The 24430-nt window shown below is 48.9% G+C and overlaps 1 protein-coding gene across 1 annotated transcript; it reads left to right on the top strand.

Moving 5' to 3' along the window:
• Positions 1–8387: 8387 nt before the first annotated feature.
• On the top strand, positions 8388–9503 carry LOC125601425. The gene is made up of 2 exons (XM_048773612.1): positions 8388–8708; positions 8928–9503. The coding sequence occupies exons 1-2, from the start codon at positions 8388–8390 to the stop codon at positions 9501–9503; spliced, it is 897 nt and encodes a 298-aa protein (XP_048629569.1).
• Positions 9504–24430: the final 14927 nt, after the last annotated feature.

The raw sequence follows: 24430 nt of genomic DNA, 5'->3' as shown, positions 1-24430 counted from the left end.
GAAGAATCTTCTTCCATTCAAAAACCGGACCAAACTCAAGGTGAGCAATGTTCTGATTATGATTCCTTTGCTTATAACCCTTTTCCTTTTAATATTACAGATTTGAGGACAAATCTTTTTGAAGAGAGAGGGAATGATGTGCCCTGGATAGTAGACACGGGCCAGGATGGTGCACAACTCGACCCAACCAAGGTTACCCCATCGGATGAAGCAACCATGGTCGAGCCAGAAGCTAACTTTGGACGAGCTGGACGAGCAGGACGAAGTGACACTTATTTGGGCGAGCTGGTTGAGCTGAATCGAAGTGACACTTACATATCTGAGCTGGATGAGCTGAGTGAGTTAAGTGACACGAGCTTGGAGCTGAATGAGCTAAGTGACACTGAAGAAGGAGATTGTTTAGATTTTGGGCGAAATGGGCCTTTTTCAGCCCAAGGAAAAATTCATAAAAAATTCAATTTGGATCGGTTTTACACCAAATTCAGCCAGGCCTTTGGTGATGGTCTTATGTTCATTTGCATCAAGAAATATCAACAAAAGGAGTCAAAGTCGTGGTCATATCAAGGGGCATTCAACAACACACTTATTTCTAGTCAAAAGTCTTAGTCTTTGTTTATGTTTTCTAAGTTTCTAGTTTTCCACAAAAACTCTTAATCTTTATTTGACCACAAGTAGTATAAATATGTAAGCTCTTCTATGAATAAAATTAGTCTATGTTTTTGAGTTTATTTCGTTTCTTCTCTGAGTGAGAGAGAGAGAGTTCTTTAGCTAGTTCATCGGTTTGAACCGGCTTGTTGATTTGGTGGTCAGCCAATCATCTTTGTGTGTCGTTTGGTGGTTAGCCAACACACTACATTTGTTCTTAGGTGGTTACCCTTAGATCGTGGGTATATCAAGAGCCATTCCGCATCTCTTGAGGATCTTTTCAATCCATCTCAGTTCCAGAAGTGCCGTTTGCCTTCTCGGATCATATCCAACACCCAGCTAAAGTGATCCTTCCTTATTTTGGTTCTTTCACGTGGGCTGTCTGGTCAGTACACACAATACGTCCGTGGGTGTCCGCCAGCACACACTAGACGTCTGTGGCTGTCCGTCAGCACACACAGGACATCCGTGGCTGTCCGTCAGCACACACAGGACATCCGTGACTGTCTGTGTGTGTCCGTGTGTGTCTGTGTATGTCCATCAGTACACATATCAGCACGCTGGTCCTTGGACTCAGCACGCTGGTCCTTGGACTCAGCACGCTGGCCCTTCCCATGGACTGTTCGGGTGATTTTGGCCCAAGTGGGCTGTCTGTTCAGTACACACAGGACATTCGTGGGTGTCCGTCAGCACACACATGACGTGGGTTGGTGTCTGTCAGCACGTCCGTGGGTGTCCGTCAGCACACACAGGACGTCCGTGTGTGTTCGTCAGCACACACAGGACGTCAGTAGCTGTCCGTGTGTGTTCGTCAGCACACACATGACGTCTGTGGCTGTCCATCAGTACACATACCAGCACGTTGGTCCTTGGACTTAGCACGCAGACCCTTCCTATGGACTGTTCGCCTGATATTGGCCCACGTGGGCTGTCTGTTCAGTACACACAGGACGTCCGTGGGTGTCCGTGGCTGTCCGTGCGTGTCCGTGTGTGTCCATCAGCACACACAGGACGTCGGGGGCTGTCCATCAGTACACATATCAGCACGCTGGTCCTTGGACTCAGCACGCTGGCCCTTCCCGCGGACTGTTCGGGTGATTTTGGCCCACGTGGGCTGTATGTTCAGTACACACAGGACAGCCGTGTGTGTCCGTCAGCACACACAGGACGTCCGTGGCTGTCCGTGTGTGTCTGTGTGTGTCCGTCAGCACACACAGAACTTCTGTGGCTGTCCATCAGTACACATATCAGGACGCTGGTCCTTGGACTCAACACGCTGGCCCTTCCTGTGGACTGTTTGGGTGATTTTGGCCCACGTGGGCTGTCTGTTCAGCACACACTAGACGTCTGTAGCTGTCTGCCAGCACACAAAAGACATCCGTGGCCGTCTGTGTGTGTCCGTGTGTATCCGTGTATGTCTGTCAGCACACACAGGATGTCTGTGGCTGTCCGTCAGCACACACAGGACGTCCGTGGCTGTCCGTGTATGTCTGTGGGTGTCCGTCAGCACACACAGAACTTCTGTGGCTGTCCATCAGGACACATATCTGGACGCTGGTCCTTGGACTCCGCACGCTGGCCCTTCCCGTGGACTGTTCGGGTGATTTTGGCCCACGTGGGATGTCTGTTCAGTACAAACAGGACGTCCGTGGGTGTTCATCAGTACACACAGGACGTTCGTGGGTGTCCGTCAGCACACACAGGACGTCCGTGGCTGTATGTGTGTGTCCGTCAGCAAACACAGGACGTCTGTGGCTGTCCATCAGTACACATATCAGCATGTTGGTCCTTGGACTCAGCACGCAGACCCTACCCGTGGACTGTTCGGCTGATTTTTGCCCACGTGGGCTGTCTGTTCAGTACACACAAGACGTTCGTGGGTGTCTATGGCTGTATGTGTGTGTCTGTCAGACAAAAACACAGGATGTCGGTGGCTGTCCATCAGTACACATATCAGCACGCTGGCCCTTCCCGTGGACTGTTCGGGTGATTTTGGCCCGCGTGGCTGTCTGTTCAGTACACACAGGACATCCGTGGGTGTCCGCTATCACACATAGGACGTCCGTGGCTGTATGTGTGTGTCCGTCAGCACACACATGACGTCTGTGGCTGTCCTTCAGTACACATATCAGCACGTTGGTCCTTGAACTTAGCACGCTAGCCCTTCCCGTGGACTGTTGGCCCACGTGGGCTGTCTTGTTAGACCCGATCCCGACCGCCTAGGCCGCGGTCGATGCCTCACCTCGCTCGGTCCACTTCATGGCCGAACCTTTTAATTTTTGCCCATTATTTATAATATCGCCTGAAGGTGAGGGTTAACTTAAACCTTAGCTAAAGACTTCCCTAGTCATTAATAGCATAGATCCTTTCAACAGATACGCAGCGGATTATTCTGTAGTTAACCATTGGTCTAAAACCAATCTAACACTTGTCTGGTCGAATCACCTTAGCCTTGGTCAGTTTACTCAACTACCAATTAGCTTAAAGGACAATCCTAAACCCAAACCAAGCCATACAATTCTGAGGTTCCATTCCCCTAAACCATTCTATCTAGATCTACATAAGTAAATGCTAGATCATACCTTTGCCACATCTACGGAGCTTATTAGCTCATCGGTCCTGCATTGACTCGAATTGCTCTTGCTTGACAGCTGGACCACGATCACTCAATGATCTTACTTAAGGTCCTTATCTTGATTCCTGCATCAAACAACTCCCCTAGGTACTTAGTCATTCAACCAACCATCCCCACAGACATAAGTAACCTTTGAGAAGTCTTTGAAAGGATAAGGGTTTGCATCTGGCTTTTCTCCGCTCATGCACACTCAAATATCCCCTTGCCTTATAGGCAATAGTACCAATTCCATATTCTGGACTGACAAATCTCATTAGATCCTAAGTCAATCAACCAACCATCCTCACATGACTTGGAACTGACGAGTCATCATCTGGCCTGACCGGCCTTGGGACTTAACCCAGACAACATATATGATTTGTTCATACCAACCGATGCATTCCTTAATCAGATTAGTTCCGACACCTTGAACCATCATTCAGAGGTCAGGTCGTCCATACTCAACCATGATCAGATCTTACACGGCCTTCCTTGAACAATCACACTTAGGCTCAGTATCTATGGTCTACCACACATAGTACTAGCCATACACTTCGTCATGACTTTTAGCCAATCTCGAAGTTATCAACACCAAGGTTGATATCTAGAAGCAACGTGACTATCCATACTAGTGCTCGGCCGTCGAACCATCATCATGAAACATGATCCGACCACTAGACTTGATAAGCCATCGTCTACTTAGCAGGTATTGATATAACCGGCCTTCCATTGCCATCATGTGGGTCTACGCCCTACATAATGCATATGGCGCCTATCCTACTCACCAACCCAAGGTTGATTGTAAGATATCCCACTTAGCCTTTGCGGCTAAAATCATCCAACCATAGCCGGATCGTCCATAGTCCCGTCTAACCGTCTGGTTAAGATCTAGGTGCGATCGACCAGTTATAAGTCCGGCCCAAAGGCTCAAGGACCTTCTTACCTGATCCGACCCAAAGCCTGGATCCATACCAGAGAGTAAGGCCCAAGACCAAACCGGATTGCCTTGCAACCAATCAGACCTTGCGACACAACACTCCGGTTAAACTAACCGTCCGTCCATTTGACTATGCAGCCGCGGACTGTCCACTTGGTTCGGCCTAAGCCTTGAACCAATGGCACCGTTTGGAACTCACACCCTTTGGGAACTAGTACCCTTTGGACACTCGTGCCTCTTGGCAACTTATGACCCTTGGCAACTCGCACCCATTCAGATGTTCCAACCGTTCGACCTAACTGTCCGTATGGACTGTCTGGTCCGTACGTATGTCCGGCCTATGGCTAAAGGACCACGCCTTAACCTACACAAGTCATGAACCATTGTGACTGTTCAGCACACTGACCCTTCTACTGGACTGTTCGGGTGATTTTGGCCCATGTGGGCTGTCTGTTCAGTACACACAGGACGTCCATGGGTGACCGCCAGCATACACAGAACGTCTGTGGCTGTCTGTGTGTGTCCGTGGGTGACCGCCAGCACACACATGACATATGTAGCTGTCCATCAGTAAACATATCAGTACGTTGGTCCTTGGATTCAGCACACTGACCCTTCCTGTGGACTGTTAGGGTGATTTTAGCCCACGTGGCCTGTCTGTTAAGTACACACAGGACGTCTGTGGGTATCCAGCCGCACACAGAGGACGTCCGTGGCTGTCCATCAGTACACATAACAGCACGCTGGTCCTTGGACTCAGCACGCTGTCCCTTCTACTTGACTGTTCGGGTGATTTTGGCCCACATGGGCTGTCTGTTCAGTACACACAGGACGTCCATGGGTGACCGCCAGCATACACAGAACGTCTGTGGCTGTCTGTGTGTGTCCGTGGGTGACCGCCAGCACACACATGACATCTGTAGCTGTCCATCAGTAAACATATCAGTACGTTGGTCCTTGGACTAAGCACGCTGACCCTTCCCATGGACTGTTCGGGTGATTTTAGCCCACGTGGCCTGTCTGTTAAGTACACACAGGACGTCCGTGGGTATCCAGCCGCACACAGAGGACGTCCGTGGCTGTCCATCAGTACATATAACAGCACGCTGGTCCTTGGACTCAGCACGCTGGCCCTTCCCGTGGACTGTTCGGGTGATTTTGGCCCACATGGGCTGTCTGTTCGGTACACACAGGACGTCCGTGTGTGTCCGCCAGCACACACATGACGTCCGTGGCTGTCCGTGTGTGTCTGTGTGTGTCCGTATGCACACACAAAACGTCTGTGGCTGTCCATTAGTACACTTATCAGGACGCTGGTCCTTGGACTCAACACGCTGGCCCTTCCCGTGGACTGTTTGGATGATTTTGGCCCACATGGCTGTCTGTTCAGTACACACAGGACATCCGTGGGTGTCCGCCAACACACACTAGACGTCCATGGCTGTCCGTCAGCACACACAGGACAACCGTGGCTGTCTGTGTGTGTCCGTGTATGTCCGTCAGCACACACAGGACGTCTGTGGCTGTCCATCATTACACATATCAGCACGCTGGTCCTTGGACTCAGCACGCTGGCCCCTTCCGAGGACTGTTCGGGTGATTTATGCCCACGTGGGCTATCTATTCAGTACACAGAGGACGTCTGTGGGTGTTCGTCAGCACACACAGGACGTCTGTGGGTGTCCGTCAGCACACACAGGACGTCCGTGTGTGTCCATCAGCACACACAGGACGTCCGTGTGTGTCCGTCAGCACACACAGGACGTCCGTAGCTGTCTGTGTGTGTCCGTCAGCACACACAGGACGTCTGTGGCTGTCCATCAGTACACATATATGGACGCTGGTCCTTGGACTCAACACGCTGGCCCTTCCCCTAGACTGTTTGGGTGAATTTGGCCCACGTGGGCTGTCTGTTTAGTACACACAGTATCATGTCCCTAGTTCTAGATAAGGCCATCAGGACGGGCCATGGTACGAGGAGATACACCAGTCAGGTCAAATGATCTAAAGACAAGCGTATCATGGTCCAAACAGAAGGTTAAGTGCATCAGATGGCTGAGACTTGACCAAGATAAGAAGGAAGGAAGCTAAAGAGAGCTGGACGAGTGGTCCGGATGCTGGACAAGGTCCGGAGGCAGCTCATTCAGCTAGGTGGAGCTGGAAGGGAGTTCACATAGTCTAAGCTAGCTCACTGGAGCTGGAGGAGTAGCTCACTCAGCTGGGGCAGCTAGCACTCAGCTCATCTCAGCTGGGTGGAGTGTTGGAGTCTTGGCTGGTCATTACGGATCATGGGTGGTTATGGTCTGGATCATGGACATGGGGGTCCGATGGGTCTGAGGGACTCTGGAAAGTAAGCTATGTAAGTGGGCAAGCTATTGGGCCAGAGATCGATCAGCCCAAACGAAGAGAAGAGCAGTTCTGAGCGGTTGGACGGTTTGGGCGAAAAGGTGCAACCGCATGTGCCTCATCGTCCAATCAATGCTTCTGTTCGCCTAGAGCAGTTGGTGGGCTCTACTCCTATAAATACAAGTCCCTCCTGTCGACATTCATCATCAGAGAGATAAGGGGAAAACTCTGCCCAATTCATTACAGAAGTAAAGAAAGAAAAGAGAGAAGTTGGCCGCAAGGCAGTCCGTGTGAAGGTTTGGTGATTCCGGTGAGTTCTAGCCGTGGGCAAGGGAGATTCGATCGGAAATGGATACTAGACGAAGGAGAAGACTGTGGAGAAGAGTTTGGGGACTTCCAAGCACACACCTAAGGTACAGGGTGTTAACCAAGTGGTATCGCCCAAGACCATTAATTCGAGTGGTCTGGCCGATTGATCCATGTGTTGTTGGTTGCATCTATTACTCTTTCCCTGTCAATATATCTCTTCTCTAATATATTCTTAAGTGTTCTGTGGGTTCAGTCTCATGGGCACGCCACCAGGCCTTGGCCAGATCAGTGTAATCTCTCCATGGCCTTGGTTGGGCATGAAAGGTCCGATCTTATAGTTCCAAAGGGGATTGATAGGATCCGACCATGAATATCTCTTAGTGGCTATTTATCATGAATTATCATGGTGAAATATTAGTTTTATCTCAAAGATTTAGAGGTGGTCAGTTATGGCCATATGGGCTGTTCATGGGCAAGATCAGTATGATCGAGGCCGGTTCTGAGAAATCTGACTTGACCATTTTCTTAGTCATGAATTATCATGAATTATCATGAATTTTATTTAGATTCTGGACAAGTATCAGAAAGGGTCACTTTTGGCCAGATTAGGCTAAGTATCCGAACCATGCTTAGGATGATGTTTGCTAGGGTATCGGTTGTGATTCTTATGCATATGTGTTGTGGGTTTTGTTTTCAGGTCCTGACAGGGATCGTGGTAAGGCGAAGGAGCCATGAAGACCTTGGCCGTGTGGGATGTGTGATGTAGTGATAGTTTGATACAGTGAACTTATGATAGCCTATTGTGCAACTGAAGGATATGAATGATTTGTATGGATCACATTGACTTATATATATGAAATGATGTTTACCTTAAGCTTCCGCATTGTATTGTGTGACTAAATGAACCTCAATGATTGAAAAATGACTTAGAAACTATTGGACTTAAACCGGCTGAAGTACACTTAGATATTAGGTAAGGCCGCGGACTGGTTGGATCAAGGGATCCAGGTTTGGGTCTTACAAGTTGGTATCAGAGCATGCTTGATTCTAGGATCTTGTGTTAGGGCTGATCATCACACATCCGGCTGGGTCTCATGGCAGGTTTTGGTATTGGTTAACTTAGTTTTGTTCGAGGTTTGCAAACAAAAATGTTAACCTAACCTTTGCCTTGTGTTTTGTCTTTGATGTCCTAAGGGAACTAGGAAGAGGTCTCGGAAAACTAAGGATGGGACAGGGGCGTCCGGTGCTGGAGATGCCTCAGTGCTTAATCAAGTGGAGTTGTCAGTCCCACCTACTGGTCGGACCGGGGAGGCCATCCTGACTGAAACTCAGATCAATCAAACTGAGGTTCAGCTGGGTGGAGAGGACAGGCAGCTGGAAGAGACCAGAGAACAGCTGAATTGAGCTGGAAGCCAGCCAGGTGCAGCTAGTGGGCAGCTGAGAGATGAACAGGATGGTGAAGCTGAGTCCTCAGAGACTGGCAACCGAGCTGATCCAAACATCCAGAGAGATGGGCGGACTGGTCCGGTTGATCAGATGGCTGAGCCATCCATGAAGGAAGTACTTGATGCAATCAAGGTAATGGGAAGTCAGATGCTGGCAATGACCCAAGTGTTCACACCAGTAGTGAACTCATCAGTGGGTCAGACTACACAAGCTCAAGTGATAGCTCCTGGAGCTGGTGGACCTAGTGGTCAAGTTGCGCCTGTAGATGAGGTGATTGAGCTGGATCCACCAGCTGGAACAGCTAAGAAGGTTGATTACCTGAAGGTGCTGGAACACATCTCTCGTTTGGGAACAAAACACTTTGCTGGAAGTGTTGATCCTCTAGAGGCAGATGAGTGGAGGACCAGGCTGGTTCGCAATTTCAAATCCACTTGTTGCCCAGATGAGTATCAGAAGGACATTGCAGTCCACTTCCTGGAAGGGGATGCACACAACTGGTGGTTGGCCCTTGACAAGCGTACCAATGGTACCATTGATCGGTTTGCTGACTTTGAGGTCGAGGTCAACCACAAGTACTTTCCAGCAGAGGCATGGGATCGTTTGGAGTCTCAATTCTTGGACTTGGTCCAGGGAAAGAGATCAGTTCGGGAGTATGAAGAGGAGTTCAACCGCCTTAGGCGCTTTGTGGGAAGGGAGCTGGAGGATGAGGCAGTCCAGGTCCGGAGGTTCATAAGAGGCCTTAGGGTCGAACTCAAGACCTACTGCTCAGTCCGTACCTTTCACACAGTGTCTGAGTTGGTGGAGAGGATGGCAATGCTGGAGACCAATCTGGCTGAAGAAAACAAGCAAAGACTGAAGAGAGTGGTGGAGTCTTCTGGTCAGAGTGGTGACCGGAAGAGAAAGAGGGATGCAGCCAAAGGGGGTAAAACCTCAAGTGGTAGGCCTGAGTGTCCCAAATGTGGAAAACACCATGGAGGCGAGTGCTGGAAGGCTATGGGAGCTTGTACCCGTTGTGGTAAGATGGATCACTCAGCTCGAGACTGTCCTGGACCGGAGAGGAACCGTGGGCAAGGCTCGACCAGTGAGGCCAGGACTTGTCATCAATGTGGCAAGAGAGGGCATTTCCGTGTGGACTGTCCTCAGTTGCAAACTGGACAAGGGAGGGGTCGTGTTGAGAACAACCGACCAGACCACAAGCAAGGCTAAACCTCAGCGCCTCGAGTCTATGAGCTTTCAAGGGATGTGGATGAGTCCGGACCCTTCAAGGCGATCACTGGTAAAAAGTCTAACCTTATTCTTTTTAAATTAAGTAGGACTGCATGGTAAGGATTATAGGATGGACTAGATACTTAGATGAGGTCTTATGTAGGGACCTTATGTATTGGTGGTGTGGAAACACATGTACTATTTGATACTGAAGCTACACATAGCTTTGTGAGTCCAGATATGATTGGAAAAGGTATGTTCCAAATGGGAACCACGAATGATCTTGGCTTGGTGAGTGCAGCCGGTGGGCAAGTTATGCATTCACTAGGTCTGGTTAAAGACATTCCAGTGATGATCCAGGACAGGGTAATGCCTGTGGATCTGATTGTGGTCCGCCTTAAGAATCACGAGGTGATCCTAGGCATGGACTGGCTTGGAAGGAATTGGGCCACCTTAGACTGTCATCGAGGAAGGGTGCAGTTTGAGAGTGGGTGTGGACCCCCGATCAAGTACCAAGGTATTAATCCGGCCTCTGGATGCTTAGTGTTATCAGCAGTCCGTGTGGAAAGGATGCTGGAACAAGGTTGTGAGGCTTATTTAGCCACAATCACCACTAAGGAGGTCGTAGGGGTTGGTGGCCCGGACGGGATACCGCTGGTCAGTGAGTTTGAGGATGTGTTTAGGTCGCTACAGGGCATTCCCCCTGATAGGTCTGACCCATTCATAATAGAGCTGGAACCAGGGACGGCCCCAATGTCAAAGAGCCCATACCGCATGGCTCCGGCCGAAATGGCTGAGCTAAAGAAACAACTCGAGTAGTTGCTGGATAAAGGGTTCATACGCCCAAGTGTATCACCCTGGGGAGCACCAGTCTCTCTTTGTTAAAAAGAAGGATGGTAGTTTCAGGTTGTGCATAGACTACAGAGGGCTGAACAGGGTTACTATAAAGAATAAGTACCCTTTGTCCAGGATTGATGAGTTGCTAGATCAGTTGAGGGGAGCCAAATGGTTTTCAAAAATTGATTTGGCTTCAGGCTATCATCAAATCCCTATTGCATCAGAAGATGTCAGGAAGACAGCTTTCCGGACTAGGTATGGTCACTATGAGTTTGTGGTCATGCCATTCGGACTGACCAATGCACCAGCAGCCTTTATGAAGATGATGAATGGAGTCTTTCGAGATTTCTTAGATGAGTTTGTAATCATCTCCATTGATGACATACTTGTATATTCTAGGACTCGAGAGGACCATGAGAGGCATCTCAGATTGGTGTTGGAACGGTTGAGAGAGCAGCAACTGTTTGCTAAGCTAAGCAAATGTAGCTTATGGCAGAAGAGCATTGGCTTCCTAGGACATGTAGTGTCTGAGGAAGGAGTCTCAGTTGATCAAGAAAAGATCAAATGTATACAAGAGTGGCCGAGACCAAAGAATGCAACGGAAGTGAGAAGTTTCTTGGGTCTGGCCGGCTACTACAAGAAGTATGTCAAGGGGTTTGCTAGTGTGGCACAACCTATGACACAACTTACTGGAAAAGATGTCAAGTTCAAGTGGTCTGAAGCTTGTGAAAAGTGCTTTATAGCCTTGAAGGACATGCTGACCAGTGCACCAGTCCTAGTGTTACCTGAGGCCGACCAACCATATGTGGTGTACACAGATGCATCCATCACTGGACTAGGCTGTGTGCTCACACAACATGGGAAGGTCATAGCATATGCCTCAAGGCAGCTCAGGAAACATGAGGGCAACTACCCAACCCACGACCTAGAGATGGCCGCAGTGGTATTTGCCTTGAAGATATGGAGATCATATTTGTATGGTGCCAAAGTTCAGATTCTCACTGACCACAAGAGCCTGAAGTACATATTCACTCAGCCTGAGTTGAATTTAAGACAAAGGCGCTGGATGGAGTTTGTGGCCGACTATGATTTGGACATTGCCTATCACCCAGGCAAGGCCAATCTAGTGGCTGATGCATTAAGCAGGCGTAGGGCTGAAGTATCAGCAGAGAAGGAAGCAGAGATCTTGGAAGGGATGGTCCGGTCATTGATTCTAAACACCTTGGCCAGTGAGAATGAGCCTTTGGGTTTGGAGGCTGTGAACCAGGCTGATCTCTTTACAAGAATCCAACAGCCACAAGGCTGGGATGAGAATTTGCAAAAGGTTGCAAGGAATGACAAGACTGCGTACCAGATCACCAGCAATGGTACCATTTTGGTATATGGGAGAATCAGTGTTCCTGGTGACCGGGAACTAAAGGAAGAGATTATGAGACAAGCTCATAAGTCTAAGTTCTCAGTGCACCCGGGGCTAAACAAGATGTATAAAGACATCAAGAGGTATTACCATTGGATCAGAATGAAGGCTGATATAGCTGAGTGGGTGGCAAGGTGTCCAACTTGCCAACTTGTTAAAGCAGAGCATCAGGTCCCAAGTGGTTTACTTCAAAACCTCCCTATACCAGAGTGGAAGTGGGATCACATCACAATGGACTTTGTGACTGGGTTCCCTACGACAAGGAACAAGAAGGATGCAGTTTGGGGTGATTGTAGATCACCTGACCAAATCTGCACACTTCTTACCCATTAAAAAGGGTGATGGAGTGGATGAAATTGTAAAGGTTTATGTGAATGAGATAGTGAGGCTGCATGGAGTGCCGGCCAGTATAGTCTCAGATAGAGACCCTCGGTTCACATCTTACTTCTGGAGGGCTTTTCAAAAGGCCCTAGGAACCAGAGTGAACATGAGTACATCTTATCATCCTCAAACGGATGGTCAATCAGAAAGAACCATCCAGACCTTGGAGGACATGCTAAGGGCATGTGTATTAGACTGGGGCGATTCATGGGAAAAGCACTTGCCACTGGTGGAGTTTGCATACAACAACAGCTTTCACACCAGCATAGGCATGTCCCCTTATGAAGCATTGTATGGGCGGCCTTGCAGGACACCCTTATGCTGGACTCAAGTGGGGGAGCGCAGCATGATAGGTCCTGAGATTGTGGAAGAGACCACAGAGAAGATGAAGCTAGTCAAAGAGAAGATGAAGGAGGCACAGGACCGCCAGAAGAGTTATGCGGATAAGAGAAGGAAACATCTTGAGTTTGAGGTTGGTGATCTAATCTATCTCAAGATGATTACCTTCAAAGGTAGGGCCAGGGTTTCTGGAAGAAGGAAACTGGACCCTAGGTTATTAGGTCCATTCAGGATACTTGAAAGAGTTGGGGCAGTGGCTTACAAGTTGGATTTGCCATCTGCAATGGATGCTTACCATAATGTTTTCCATGTGTCTCAACTAAGAAAGTGTCTAACGGATCAGGACATTGTATTGCCGGAGATTCCAAAAGATCTTGGTAAGAACCTCACCTTAGAAACAAGGCCGGTTCGGATCATTGATCGGATGGAAAAGGCAATGAGAAGGAAAACAGTCCCTATGCTTAAAATAGTATGGGAATTCAATGGCAAGGACATTATCACTTGGGAAACAGGGGCGAGAATGAAAGCTGAGTATCCTGAGTGGTATGGTCAATATGAGGGTGGTGAACCCTCGAGTTTGAACTCGGGGACGAGTTCCTTCCAAGTGGGGGAGACTTGTCATGTCCCTAGTTCTAGATAAGGCCATCAGGACGGGCCATGGTACGAGGAGATGCACCAGTCAGGTCAAATGATCTAAAGAAAAGTGTATCATGGTCCAAACAGAAGGTTAAGTGCATCAGATGGCTGAGACTTGACCAAGATAAGAAGGAAGGAAGCTAAAGAGAGCTGGACGAGTTGTCTGGAGCTCATTCAGCTAGGTGGAGCTGGAAGGGAGTTCACATAGTCTGAGCTAGCTCACTGGAGCTGGAGGAGTAGCTCACTCAGCCGGGGCAGCTAGCACTCAGCTCATCTCAGCTGGGTGGAGTGTTGGAGTCTTGGCCGGTCATTACGGATCATGGGTGGTTATGGTCCGGATCATGGACATGGGGGTCCGATGGGTCTGAGGGACTCTTGTCATGTCCCTGATTCTAGATAGAGCCTTCGGGCACAGCCATGGTACGGGGAGACGTGCTAGTCAGGTCGTAAGACCTAAAGACAAGCGTATCATGGCTGGAATGGATGGTTAAGTGCATCAGTATGCTGAGACTTGACCAGAATCGGATGGAGACAAGGAAATAAGAGCTGGATGAGTTCTAAGGCAGCTGGACGATGATGGGAAGCAGCTCAGTCAGCTAGGACAAGCTTAGTGTAGCTCACACTAGCTTGGGTCAGCTCCAGTAGCTGGATCACTAGCTCCCTCAGCTGGGGAAGCTGGCACTCAGCTCAACTCAGCTGGGTGGAGTGTTATGGTCCGGGCCAGTGTTGCCGGTCCATGGGCGGTCAAGGGTCCGGCTGGGTGGTGGCTGAACCACTAAGGGCCTATGGGTCTTTATTGGGTCCGTGGGTCTTGGTGGATGTACTTGGGATGCAGATTGAGGCATTGGGCCTATTTCCAGACAGCCCACACGCCAAAGGGAGCAGTTGGACGGTTGATGGGCGAAAAGGTGGGAATTGGGCAGTTTGTGTCTTTTCCCTTCCAACCGGTTGCAACTGTCCGCCCAGGCAGTTATTGGCCGACCTTTCTCTATAAATACAGACACTTGGGTGTCGAAAATGGCATCAAATTCCTTAGGGAAAACTCTGCCAAAATCGTGACAGAAAGAAAGAGAGAAAGAGAGAAGAAGGCCGGCCAAACCGAGACTGTGGGTGGTGGTGATCGGACTCCGACCAGAAGTTGGTCTGTGGGAAGAGGAGAGCATTTGGTGATGGCAACCAGAGGCAAGGAGAAGGATCTGGAGAAGGGCTTGAGCACTCCTGAGCGCACGCCCAAGGTGAGTGGGATGGACCGAACCATCCTACCATGGCCGCGGTGGAATTCCGTGTAGGCTGTGGTCGGATTGGTTGGACCAGACCCATCTCTTCCTTTTCCCTTACTATTCTACTTCATCTCTTCTATGTTCTGAATGTGTTGGATGATTCAGACACGTTCTGACTGAGCCATGGTCTTGGTCGGTACCCAGAAACCCTCCATGGCCTTGGTTGGGCTGGTGTGTTGAGATCTCATAGTTCCTGAAGGGATTATTGGGATCCGACCATGGATTGTTCTTAGTGATGATTTATCATGAATTATCATGGTTTCTAATTGGATTTATCAGTCCGATTTGATGGTGGTCAGTTATGGCCGGTTTAGTGGAATTTGGCCGAGTTCTAGGTGAAGGAGGCCGGTTCTGTCTAATCTGATTGTGGATTCTTCTTAGTTGGGAATTATCAGTAATTGTCATGAATTTTATTTAGTTTTTGGAGATGTATTAAAAATGGCCAGAAATGGGATTTAGCCTTGGTCGTTTGTGGTTCAGTGTGATTGATGGGTTAGATCACATTGGATCAGTCTGGCCGTGTGTTAAATGGTTGTTTGGGATGTCTTAGTTGATGTCCTGAGTATGGCCGAGTGCTTTGTTGACTGATCGGTTAGCTTAGAGAACTTAGTTTAAGGGAACCAAACCATGCAATGTTAGATGAGCTTACTAGGGTATCGGTTTGTTATGTACTTATGTTGTTGTGTTGTGTGTGTGTTGTGGTTTCAGGATCGGACCAGGACCGTGGCAAGGCCAAGGAACCGTGAGGACTTAGCTGTGGATGGATGTGTGGGTTATGGGATAGTATTGTATTATGACTTATGACTTAGCCTATTGTGCAACTGACTGATTGTATGGATCACATGTTTATATTTATACAATGAATGTTTTCTCTTGTCTATCTGGTCGTGCATTGATTGAATGAACCTCAAGATTTCGAAAATGACTTAGTGAATATGGAACTTTAAAACTGATGGAACTTAGAAACATGGTTTAGGTAAGGCACGGACCTAGTGGGACCTAAGGGTCAGGTTCGGGTCTTACAAGTTGGTATCAGAGCGGAGTTGATTCTAGGATTTGTTTGGGTTTGGGTTAGTCACCACACATCCGGCTGGTTCTCATGGTAAGGTCTGGTCGTTTTGCTTAGCCTTAGGGATTGTTGTGATTTATTTTGTTATATCATGTGAGCTGACATGATTGTTTACATGTGTTGAATCCCAAGGGTGGAAAAAGCAAGTCCAGATCTCGGAAGGGTAAGGATGGAGCTGGGGCATCCGGTCCAGTGGGTGCAGATGATGTGAATCTGGCCGCAACATTGCCAATCCAAGCGGATGGGGTTAATGTTGGGACTGGATTGCCTTCGGTTCAGCTCAACCCTACTGAGGTTCGTGTGGATGGAGCTGAGTTCCAGCTGGAACATGAGCCAGAACGAGCTGATGGAGCTAATGGAGCTGATGGGAATGGACGGCAGCAACAGGATGGGCTGGAAGGTGAAGGCGAATCTTCACAGACTGGCCGTCTTGGTGACCGTAATGGGGCTGCGGACGGCAGGGCAGCTGGTCCGGTGAACCAGGCTGCGGAACCATCCATGCATGAGGTTCTGGAGGTCATGAGAGCTATGAGTACTCAAATGTTGGCTTTGACTCAGGCGTTTACACCTTTGGGTCAGGACATACCGACTCATACTGCTATTCCTATAAGGAACCAGCAGGCTGGCCGAGCAGCAGCAGCTCCGGTAGCTGGTGGAGCAGCTCCGGTTCATGGGGAACAGGAAGCTGAGGTGATTGAGATTGACCCCCCAGCTAGGGCGACCAGGAAGGTGGATTACTTGAAGGTGCTGGAGCACATCACTCGTATGGGCACTAAACACTTTGCTGGAAGTGTTGACCCTCTTGAGGCGGATGAGTGGAGGAGCAGGTTGGCTCGTAACTTCAGCTCAAGCCGCTGCCCAGAGGACTACCAGAAGGACATTGCGGTTCACTTCTTGGAGGGAGATGCCCACAACTGGTGGTTGGCTCTTGACAAGCGCACCAATGGTACCATAGAGCGCTTTGAGGACTTTGAGGTTGAGTTCAACCACAAGTACTTCCCAGCTGAGGCATGGGACCGTTTGGAAGCTAAGTTCCTGGACTTGGTTCAGGGACGCAGGACGGTACGTGAGTACGAAGAAGAGTTCAACCGACTCAGGCGCTATGTGGGTAAGGAGTTGGAGGACGAGGCAGTTCAGGTTCGCCGGTTCATCAGAGGCCTTAGGGCTGAACTCCGGACCTATTGCTCAGTCCGTACCTTCTCCACTGTGTCTGAGCTGGTTGAGAGGATGGCCTTGCTTGAGGTCAACCTTGCGGATGAGCATAAGCAGAAGGTCAAAAGTGTGGTGGTGGCTTCAAGCCAGAGTGGTGACCGGAAGAGGAAAAGGGACCAGGCTGAAGAGGGTAAAACCTCAAGTGGTAGGCCTGTGTGTCCCAAGTGTGGCCGACACCATGGAGGTGAATGTTGGAGAGCAATGGGAGCTTGTCTTCGATGTGGTAAGATGGATCACTCAGCTCGGGACTGTCCTAGACAGGAGCAAGGAGCTGGTGGTGATACCAGGACTTGCCACTACTGTGGAAAGAAGGGACATCTCCGTAAGGATTGTCCCAAGTTAGCAGCCGGGTCGAGCAAGGGCCGTGGTGAGGGCAACAAGCCAGACCAGAACCGCGGTCAGACCTCTGCACCCCGCGTCTATGAGCTGTCCAAGGATGAGGACAAGGCTGGACCATTCCTCGCGATCACTGGTAATGTGTCTGATCTTATTCTTTCCAATTCAGTAGAATTGCATGGTATGGAACCTAGGACGGTTAGATACTTAGTTTGGGTCATGTGTAGGGACCCTAAGTATTGGTGGTGTGGAAACACATGTACTTTTCGATACTGGAGCTACACATAGTTTTGTGAGTCCAGGGATGCTCGGAAAGGGGTTGTTCCAGTTGGGAACGGGGGATTGTCCTGGGGTAGTGAATGCGGCCGGTGGGCAAGTGATGCATTCGCTAGGGGTGATTCAGGACGTCCCAGTAATGATCCAGGACAGGGTCATGCCTGTGGATCTTGTGGTAGTCCACCTAAAGAATCACGAGGTGATCTTGGGTATGGACTGGCTTGGAAAGTATCGGGCCACTCTTGACTGTCACCGGGGGCGTGTGCTTTTTGAGAGTGGGTGTGGGGCTCCGATCAGGTTCCAAGGTATACGTCCGATCTCTGGATGCTTGGTGGTGTCAGCTATCCATGTTGAGAGGATGCTGAGGAAGGGTTGTGAGGCTTATCTGGCCACAATCGCCACTAAGGAGGTCGTAGGGGGTGGTGACCCGGAGGGAATACCGCTGGTTGGTGAGTTCCAGGATGTGTTTAGGGCGCTACAGGGCATTCCCCCTGATAGGTTGGATCCATTCATAATAGAACTCGAACCAGGGACGGCCCCATTATCCAAAAGTCCCTACAGAATGGCTCCTGCCGAGATGGCCGAGCTTAAGAAGCAACTTGAAGAGTTGCTGGATAAGGGTTTCATACGGCCTAGTGTGTCACCCTGGGGAGCACCAGTCCTCTTTGTGAAGAAGAAGGATGGTAGCTTCAGATTGTGTATTGACTATCGAGGGTTAAACCGGGTGACTGTGAAGAACAAGTACCCATTGCCTCGGATAGATGAGTTGTTGGATCAGCTCAAGGGTGCAAAATGGTTTTCTAAAATCGATTTGGCTTCAGGGTATCATCAGATTCCCATTGAACCAAATGATGTAAGGAAGACAGCCTTCCGAACCAGGTATGGCCACTATGAGTTTGTGGTCATGCCATTTGGATTAACCAATGCACCAGCAGCTTTCATGAAGATGATGAACAGCATATTCAGGGATTTCCTGGATGAGTTTGTAATCATCTTCATTGATGATATCTTGGTCTACTCCAAGACCAAAGAGGATCATGAGAGACATCTAAGAGCAGTGTTGGGACGATTGAGGGAACAACAGCTCTATGCCAAATTGAGCAAGTGCAGTTTTTGGCAAAGAAGTGTTGGGTTCCTGGGTCACATTGTATCCGACCAAGGTGTCTCCGTGGACCCGGAAAAGATTAAGGCCATACAAGAATGGCCTAGACCTAAGAGTGCAACTGAAGTCAGGAGCTTTCTAGGTCTGGCCGGTTATTACAGGAAGTTTGTCAAGGGGTTTGCCAGCTTGGCTCAACCTATGACACAACTGACTGGGAAAGACGTGAGGTTTGTATGGTCTGAGAAATGTGAGGAATGTTTCTCTGCACTTAAGCACATGTTGACAAGTGCACCGGTATTGGTGTTGCCAGAGGCAGACCAACCATATGTGGTTTACACAGACGCCTCCATAACCGGATTAGGATGTGTATTAACCCAACATGGGAAGGTCATCGCTTATGCCTCTAGGCAGTTGAGGAAGCATGAGGGGAACTATCCAACCCACGACCTTGAGATGGCCGCAGTGGTGTTCGCCCTCAAGATATGGCGATCATACTTGTATGGTGCCAAGGTTCAGATTTTGACCGACCACAAGAGTCTCAAGTATATATTCACTCAACCTGAGTTGAATTTGAGGCAAAGGAGATGGATGGAGTTCGTGGCCGATTATGATCTGGATATTGCTTACCATCCAGGTAAAGCAAACCTAGTGGCCGATGCCTTAAGCCGTAGGAGAGCTGAGGTATCAGCCGAGAGGGAAGCAGAGGTGCTGGAAGGGATGGTTAGGACATTGCATTTAAACACACTGGCCAGCGAGGACGAGCCGTTGGGTTTAGAAGCAGTGAACCAGGCTGATCTCCTTACCAGGATCAGGCAAGCACAAAGCTTGGATGAGAACCTCCAGAAGGTTGCTCTGAATGATAAAACCGAGTACCAGGTTGCGAGTGATGGTACGATTTTGGTCCATGGGAGGATCAGTGTTCCGAATGTAAGGGAACTAAAGGAAGAGATTATGAGTCAGTCTCATAAGTCTAAGTTCTCTGTGCACCCGGGACTGAACAAGATGTACAAGGATATCAAGAGGTACTATCATTGGATCCGTATGAAGACGGATGTGGCCGAGTGGGTGGCTAAGTGTCCTACTTGCCAACTCGTCAAGGCTGAGCACCAAGTACCCAGTGGATTACTCCAGAATCTACCTATTCCAGAATGGAAGTGGGATCACATCACCATGGACTTTGTGTCAGGTTTTCCCATGACCAGGAATAGAAAGGATTCGGTTTGGGTAGTGGTGGATCGTCTGACCAAGTCAGCTCTGTTCATACCAATCAAGAAGACTGATGGTGTGGAGCCCTTGGTACAGATTTACATGGATCAGGTGGTACGCCTGCATGGTGTACCAGCCAGTATTGTGTCGGATAGGGACCCTCGGTTCACTTCTTATTTCTGGAAGGCTTTCCAAAAGGCCTTGGGAACAAGAGTGCACATGAGCACAGCCTATCACCCCCAAACGGATGGTCAGTCTGAAAGAACCATCCAGACGTTGGAAGACATGTTAAGGGCTTGTGTCTTGGACTGGGGAAATTCCTGGGAAAGACACTTGCCATTGGTAGAGTTTGCTTACAACAACAGCTTCCATACCAGTATTGGGATGTCGCCCTACGAAGCTTTGTACGGACGGCCCTGCAGGACACCATTATGCTGGACCCAAGTGGGGGAGCGCAGCATGATAGGACCTGAGATAGTGGAGGAGACCACGGAGAAGATTAAGTTCATCCGTGACAAGATGAAGGAGGCACAGGACCGTCACAAGTCTTATGCGGATAAGAGAAGGAAACATGTTGAGTTTGAGGTGGACGACATGGTCTACCTCAAGATGATTACTTTCAGAGGTCGGAAAAGGGTTTCTGGCCGAGGGAAGTTGGATCCAAGGTACTTGGGTCCATTCCGGATCATTGAGAGAGTTGGTTCGGTGGCTTACAAGCTTAACCTACCAACTGAGATGGAAGCATTTCATAATGTATTCCATGTGTCTCAATTGAGAAAATGTCTTTCAGATCAAGACATTGTGATACCGGAAATTCCATCTGATCTAGGCACGAACCTCACCTTGGAGACAAGGCCGGTTCGGATTGTAGACAGGATGGAAAAAGCAATGAGGAACAAGACCATTCAAATGGTCAAAGTCGTGTGGGAATGCAGTGGGCAAGAACAAGTCACTTGGGAAACCGAGATGAGAATGAAAGCTGACTATCCAGAGTGGTATGGTCAGTTTATGATGGAGACAAGTCTAGACTTGGATTCGAGGACGAATCCATCTCAAGTGGGGGAGACTTGTCATGTCCCTGATTCTAGATAGAGCCTTCGGGCACAGCCATGGTACGGGGAGACGTGCTAGTCAGGTCGTAAGACCTAAAGACAAGCGTATCATGGCTGGAATGGATGGTTAAGTGCATCAGTATGCTGAGACTTGACCAGAATCGGATGGAGACAAGGAAATAAGAGCTGGATGAGTTCTAAGGCAGCTGGACGATGATGGGAAGCAGCTCAGTCAGCTAGGACAAGCTTAGTGTAGCTCACACTAGCTTGGGTCAGCTCCAGTAGCTGGATCACTAGCTCCCTCAGCTGGGGAAGCTGGCACTCAGCTCAACTCAGCTGGGTGGAGTGTTATGGTCCGGGCCAGTGTTGCCGGTCCATGGGCGGTCAAGGGTCCGGCTGGGTGGTGGCTGAACCACTAAGGGCCTATGGGTCTTTATTGGGTCCGTGGGTCTTGGTGGATGTACTTGGGATGCAGATTGAGGCATTGGGCCTATTTCCAGACAGCCCACACGCCAAAGGGAGCAGTTGGACGGTTGATGGGCGAAAAGGTGGGAATTGGGCAGTTTGTGTCTTTTCCCTTCCAACCGGTTGCAACTGTCCGCCCAGGCAGTTATTGGCCGACCTTTCTCTATAAATACAGACACTTGGGTGTCGAAAATGGCATCAAATTCCTTAGGGAAAACTCTGCCAAAATCGTGACAGAAAGAAAGAGAGAAAGAGAGAAGAAGGCCGGCCAAACCGAGACTGTGGGTGGTGGTGATCGGACTCCGACCAGAAGTTGGTCTGTGGGAAGAGGAGAGCATTTGGTGATGGCAACCAGAGGCAAGGAGAAGGATCTGGAGAAGGGCTTGAGCACTCCTGAGCGCACGCCCAAGGTGAGTGGGATGGACCGAACCATCCTACCATGGCCGCGGTGGAATTCCGTGTAGGCTGTGGTCGGATTGGTTGGACCAGACCCATCTCTTCCTTTTCCCTTACTATTCTACTTCATCTCTTCTATGTTCTGAATGTGTTGGATGATTCAGACACGTTCTGACTGAGCCATGGTCTTGGTCGGTACCCAGAAACCCTCCATGGCCTTGGTTGGGCTGGTGTGTTGAGATCTCATAGTTCCTGAAGGGATTATTGGGATCCGACCATGGATTGTTCTTAGTGATGATTTATCATGAATTATCATGGTTTCTAATTGGATTTATCAGTCCGATTTGATGGTGGTCAGTTATGGCCGGTTTAGTGGAATTTGGCCGAGTTCTAGGTGAAGGAGGCCGGTTCTGTCTAATCTGATTGTGGATTCTTCTTAGTTGGGAATTATCAGTAATTGTCATGAATTTTATTTAGTTTTTGGAGATGTATTAAAAATGGCCAGAAATGGGATTTAGCCTTGGTCGTTTGTGGTTCAGTGTGATTGATGGGTTAGATCACATTGGATCAGTCTGGCCGTGTGTTAAATGGTTGTTTGGGATGTCTTAGTTGATGTCCTGAGTATGGCCGAGTGCTTTGTTGACTGATCGGTTAGCTTAGAGAACTTAGTTTAAGGGAACCAAACCATGCAATGTTAGATGAGCTTACTAGGGTATCGGTTTGTTATGTACTTATGTTGTTGTGTTGTGTGTGTGTTGTGGTTTCAGGATCGGACCGGGACCGTGGCAAGGCCAAGGAACCGTGAGGACTTAGCTGTGGATGGATGTGTGGGTTATGGGATAGTATTGTATTATGACTTATGACTTAGCCTATTGTGCAACTGACTGATTGTATGGATCACATGTTTATATTTATACAATGAATGTTTTCTCTTGTCTATCTGGTCGTGCATTGATTGAATGAACCTCAAGATTTCGAAAATGACTTAGTGAATATGGAACTTTAAAACTGATGGAACTTAGAAACATGGTTTAGGTAAGGCACGGACCTAGTGGGACCTAAGGGTCAGGTTCGGGTCTTACAACTCTGGCAAGTAAGCTATGTAAGTGGGCAAGCTATTGGGCCAGAGATCGATCAGCCCAAACGAAGAGAAGAGCAGTTGTGAGCGGTTGGACGGTTTGGGCGAAAAGGTGCAACCGCATGTGCCTCATCGTCCAATCAATGATTCTGTTCGCCCAGAGCAGTTGGTGGGCTCTTCTCCTATAAATACAAGTCCCTCCTGTCGACATTCATCATCAGAGAGATAAGGGGAAAACTCTGCCCAATTCATTACCGAAGTAAAGAAAGAAAAGAGAGAAGTTGGCCGCAAGGCAGTCCGTGTGAAGGTTTGGTGATTCCGGTGAGTTCTAGCCGTGGGCAAGGGAGACTCGATCGGAAATGGATACTAGACAGAAGGAGAAGACTGTGGAGAAGAGTTTGGGGACTTCCGAGCACACACCTAAGGTACAGGGTGTTAACCAATTGGTATCGCCCAACACCATTAATTCGGGTGGTCTGGCCGATTGATCCATGTGTTGTTGGTTGCATCTATTACTTTTTCCCTGTCAATATATCTCTTCTCTACTATATTCTTAAGTGTTCTGTGGGTTCAGTCTCATGGGCACGCCACCAGGCCTTGGCCAGATCAGTGTAATCTCTCCATGGCCTTGGTTGGGCATGTAAGGTCCGATCTTATAGTTCCAAAGGGGATTGATAGGATCCGACCATGAATATCTCTTAGTGGCTATTTATCATGAATTATCATGGTGAAAGATTAGTTTTATCTCAAATATTTAGAGGTGGTCAGTTATGGCCATATGGGCTGTTCATGGGCAAGATCAGTATGATCGAGGCCGGTTCTGAGAAATCTGACTTGACCATTCTCTTAGTCATGAATTATCATGAATTATAATGAATTTTATTTAGATTCTGGACAAGTATCAGAAAGGGTCACTTTTGGCCAGATTAGGCTAAGTATCCGAACCATGCTTAGGATGATGTTTGCTAGGGTATCGGTTGTGATTCTTATGCATATGTGTTGTGGGTTTTGTTTTCAGGTCCTGACAGGGATCGTGGTAAGGCTAAGGAGCCATGAAGACCTTGGCCGTGTGGGATGTGTGATGTAGTGATAGTTTTATACAGTGAACTTATGATAGCCTATTGTGCAACTGAAGGATATGAATGATTTGTATGGATCATATTGACTTATATATATGAAATGATGTTTACCTTAAGCTTCCGCATTGTATTGTCTGACTAAATGAACCTCAATGATTGAAAAATGACTTAGAAACTATTGGACTTAAACCGGCTGAAGTACACTTAGATATTAGATAAGGCCGCGGACTGGTTGGATCAAGGGATCCAGGATTGGGTCTTACACACAGGACGTCCGTGGGGGTCCGCCAGCACACACTAGACATACGTGGCTGTCCGTCAGCACACACAGGACATCCGTGGCTGTCTGTGTGTTTCCGTTTGTGTCCGTGTATGTCCATCAGTACACATATCAGCACGCTGGTCCTTGGACTCAGCACGCTGGCCCTTCCCGTGGCCTGTTCGGGTGATTTTGGCCCACGTGGGCTGTCTGTTCAGTATACACAAGACGTCCGTGGGTGTCCGTCAGCACACACAGGACGTCCGTGGGTGTCCGTCAGCACATACAGGACGTCTGTGTGTGTCCGTCAGCACACACAGGACGTCCGTAGCTGTCCGTGTGTGTCCGTCAGCACACACAAGACGTATGTGGCTGTCCATCAGTACACATACCAGCACGTTGGTCCTTGGACTCAGCACACAGACCCTTCATGTGGACTGTTCGCCTGATTTTGGCCCACGTGGGCTGTCTGTTCAGTACACACAGAACGTCCTTGGGTGTCCGTGG

Source organism: Brassica napus, unplaced genomic scaffold, assembly GCF_020379485.1.
Source record: "Brassica napus cultivar Da-Ae unplaced genomic scaffold, Da-Ae ScsIHWf_255;HRSCAF=426, whole genome shotgun sequence".
NCBI classification, from domain to species: domain Eukaryota; kingdom Viridiplantae; phylum Streptophyta; class Magnoliopsida; order Brassicales; family Brassicaceae; genus Brassica; species Brassica napus.
The sequence above is the reverse complement of the archived record's forward strand: the minus strand, read 5'-3'. Positions and strand labels throughout refer to the sequence as shown.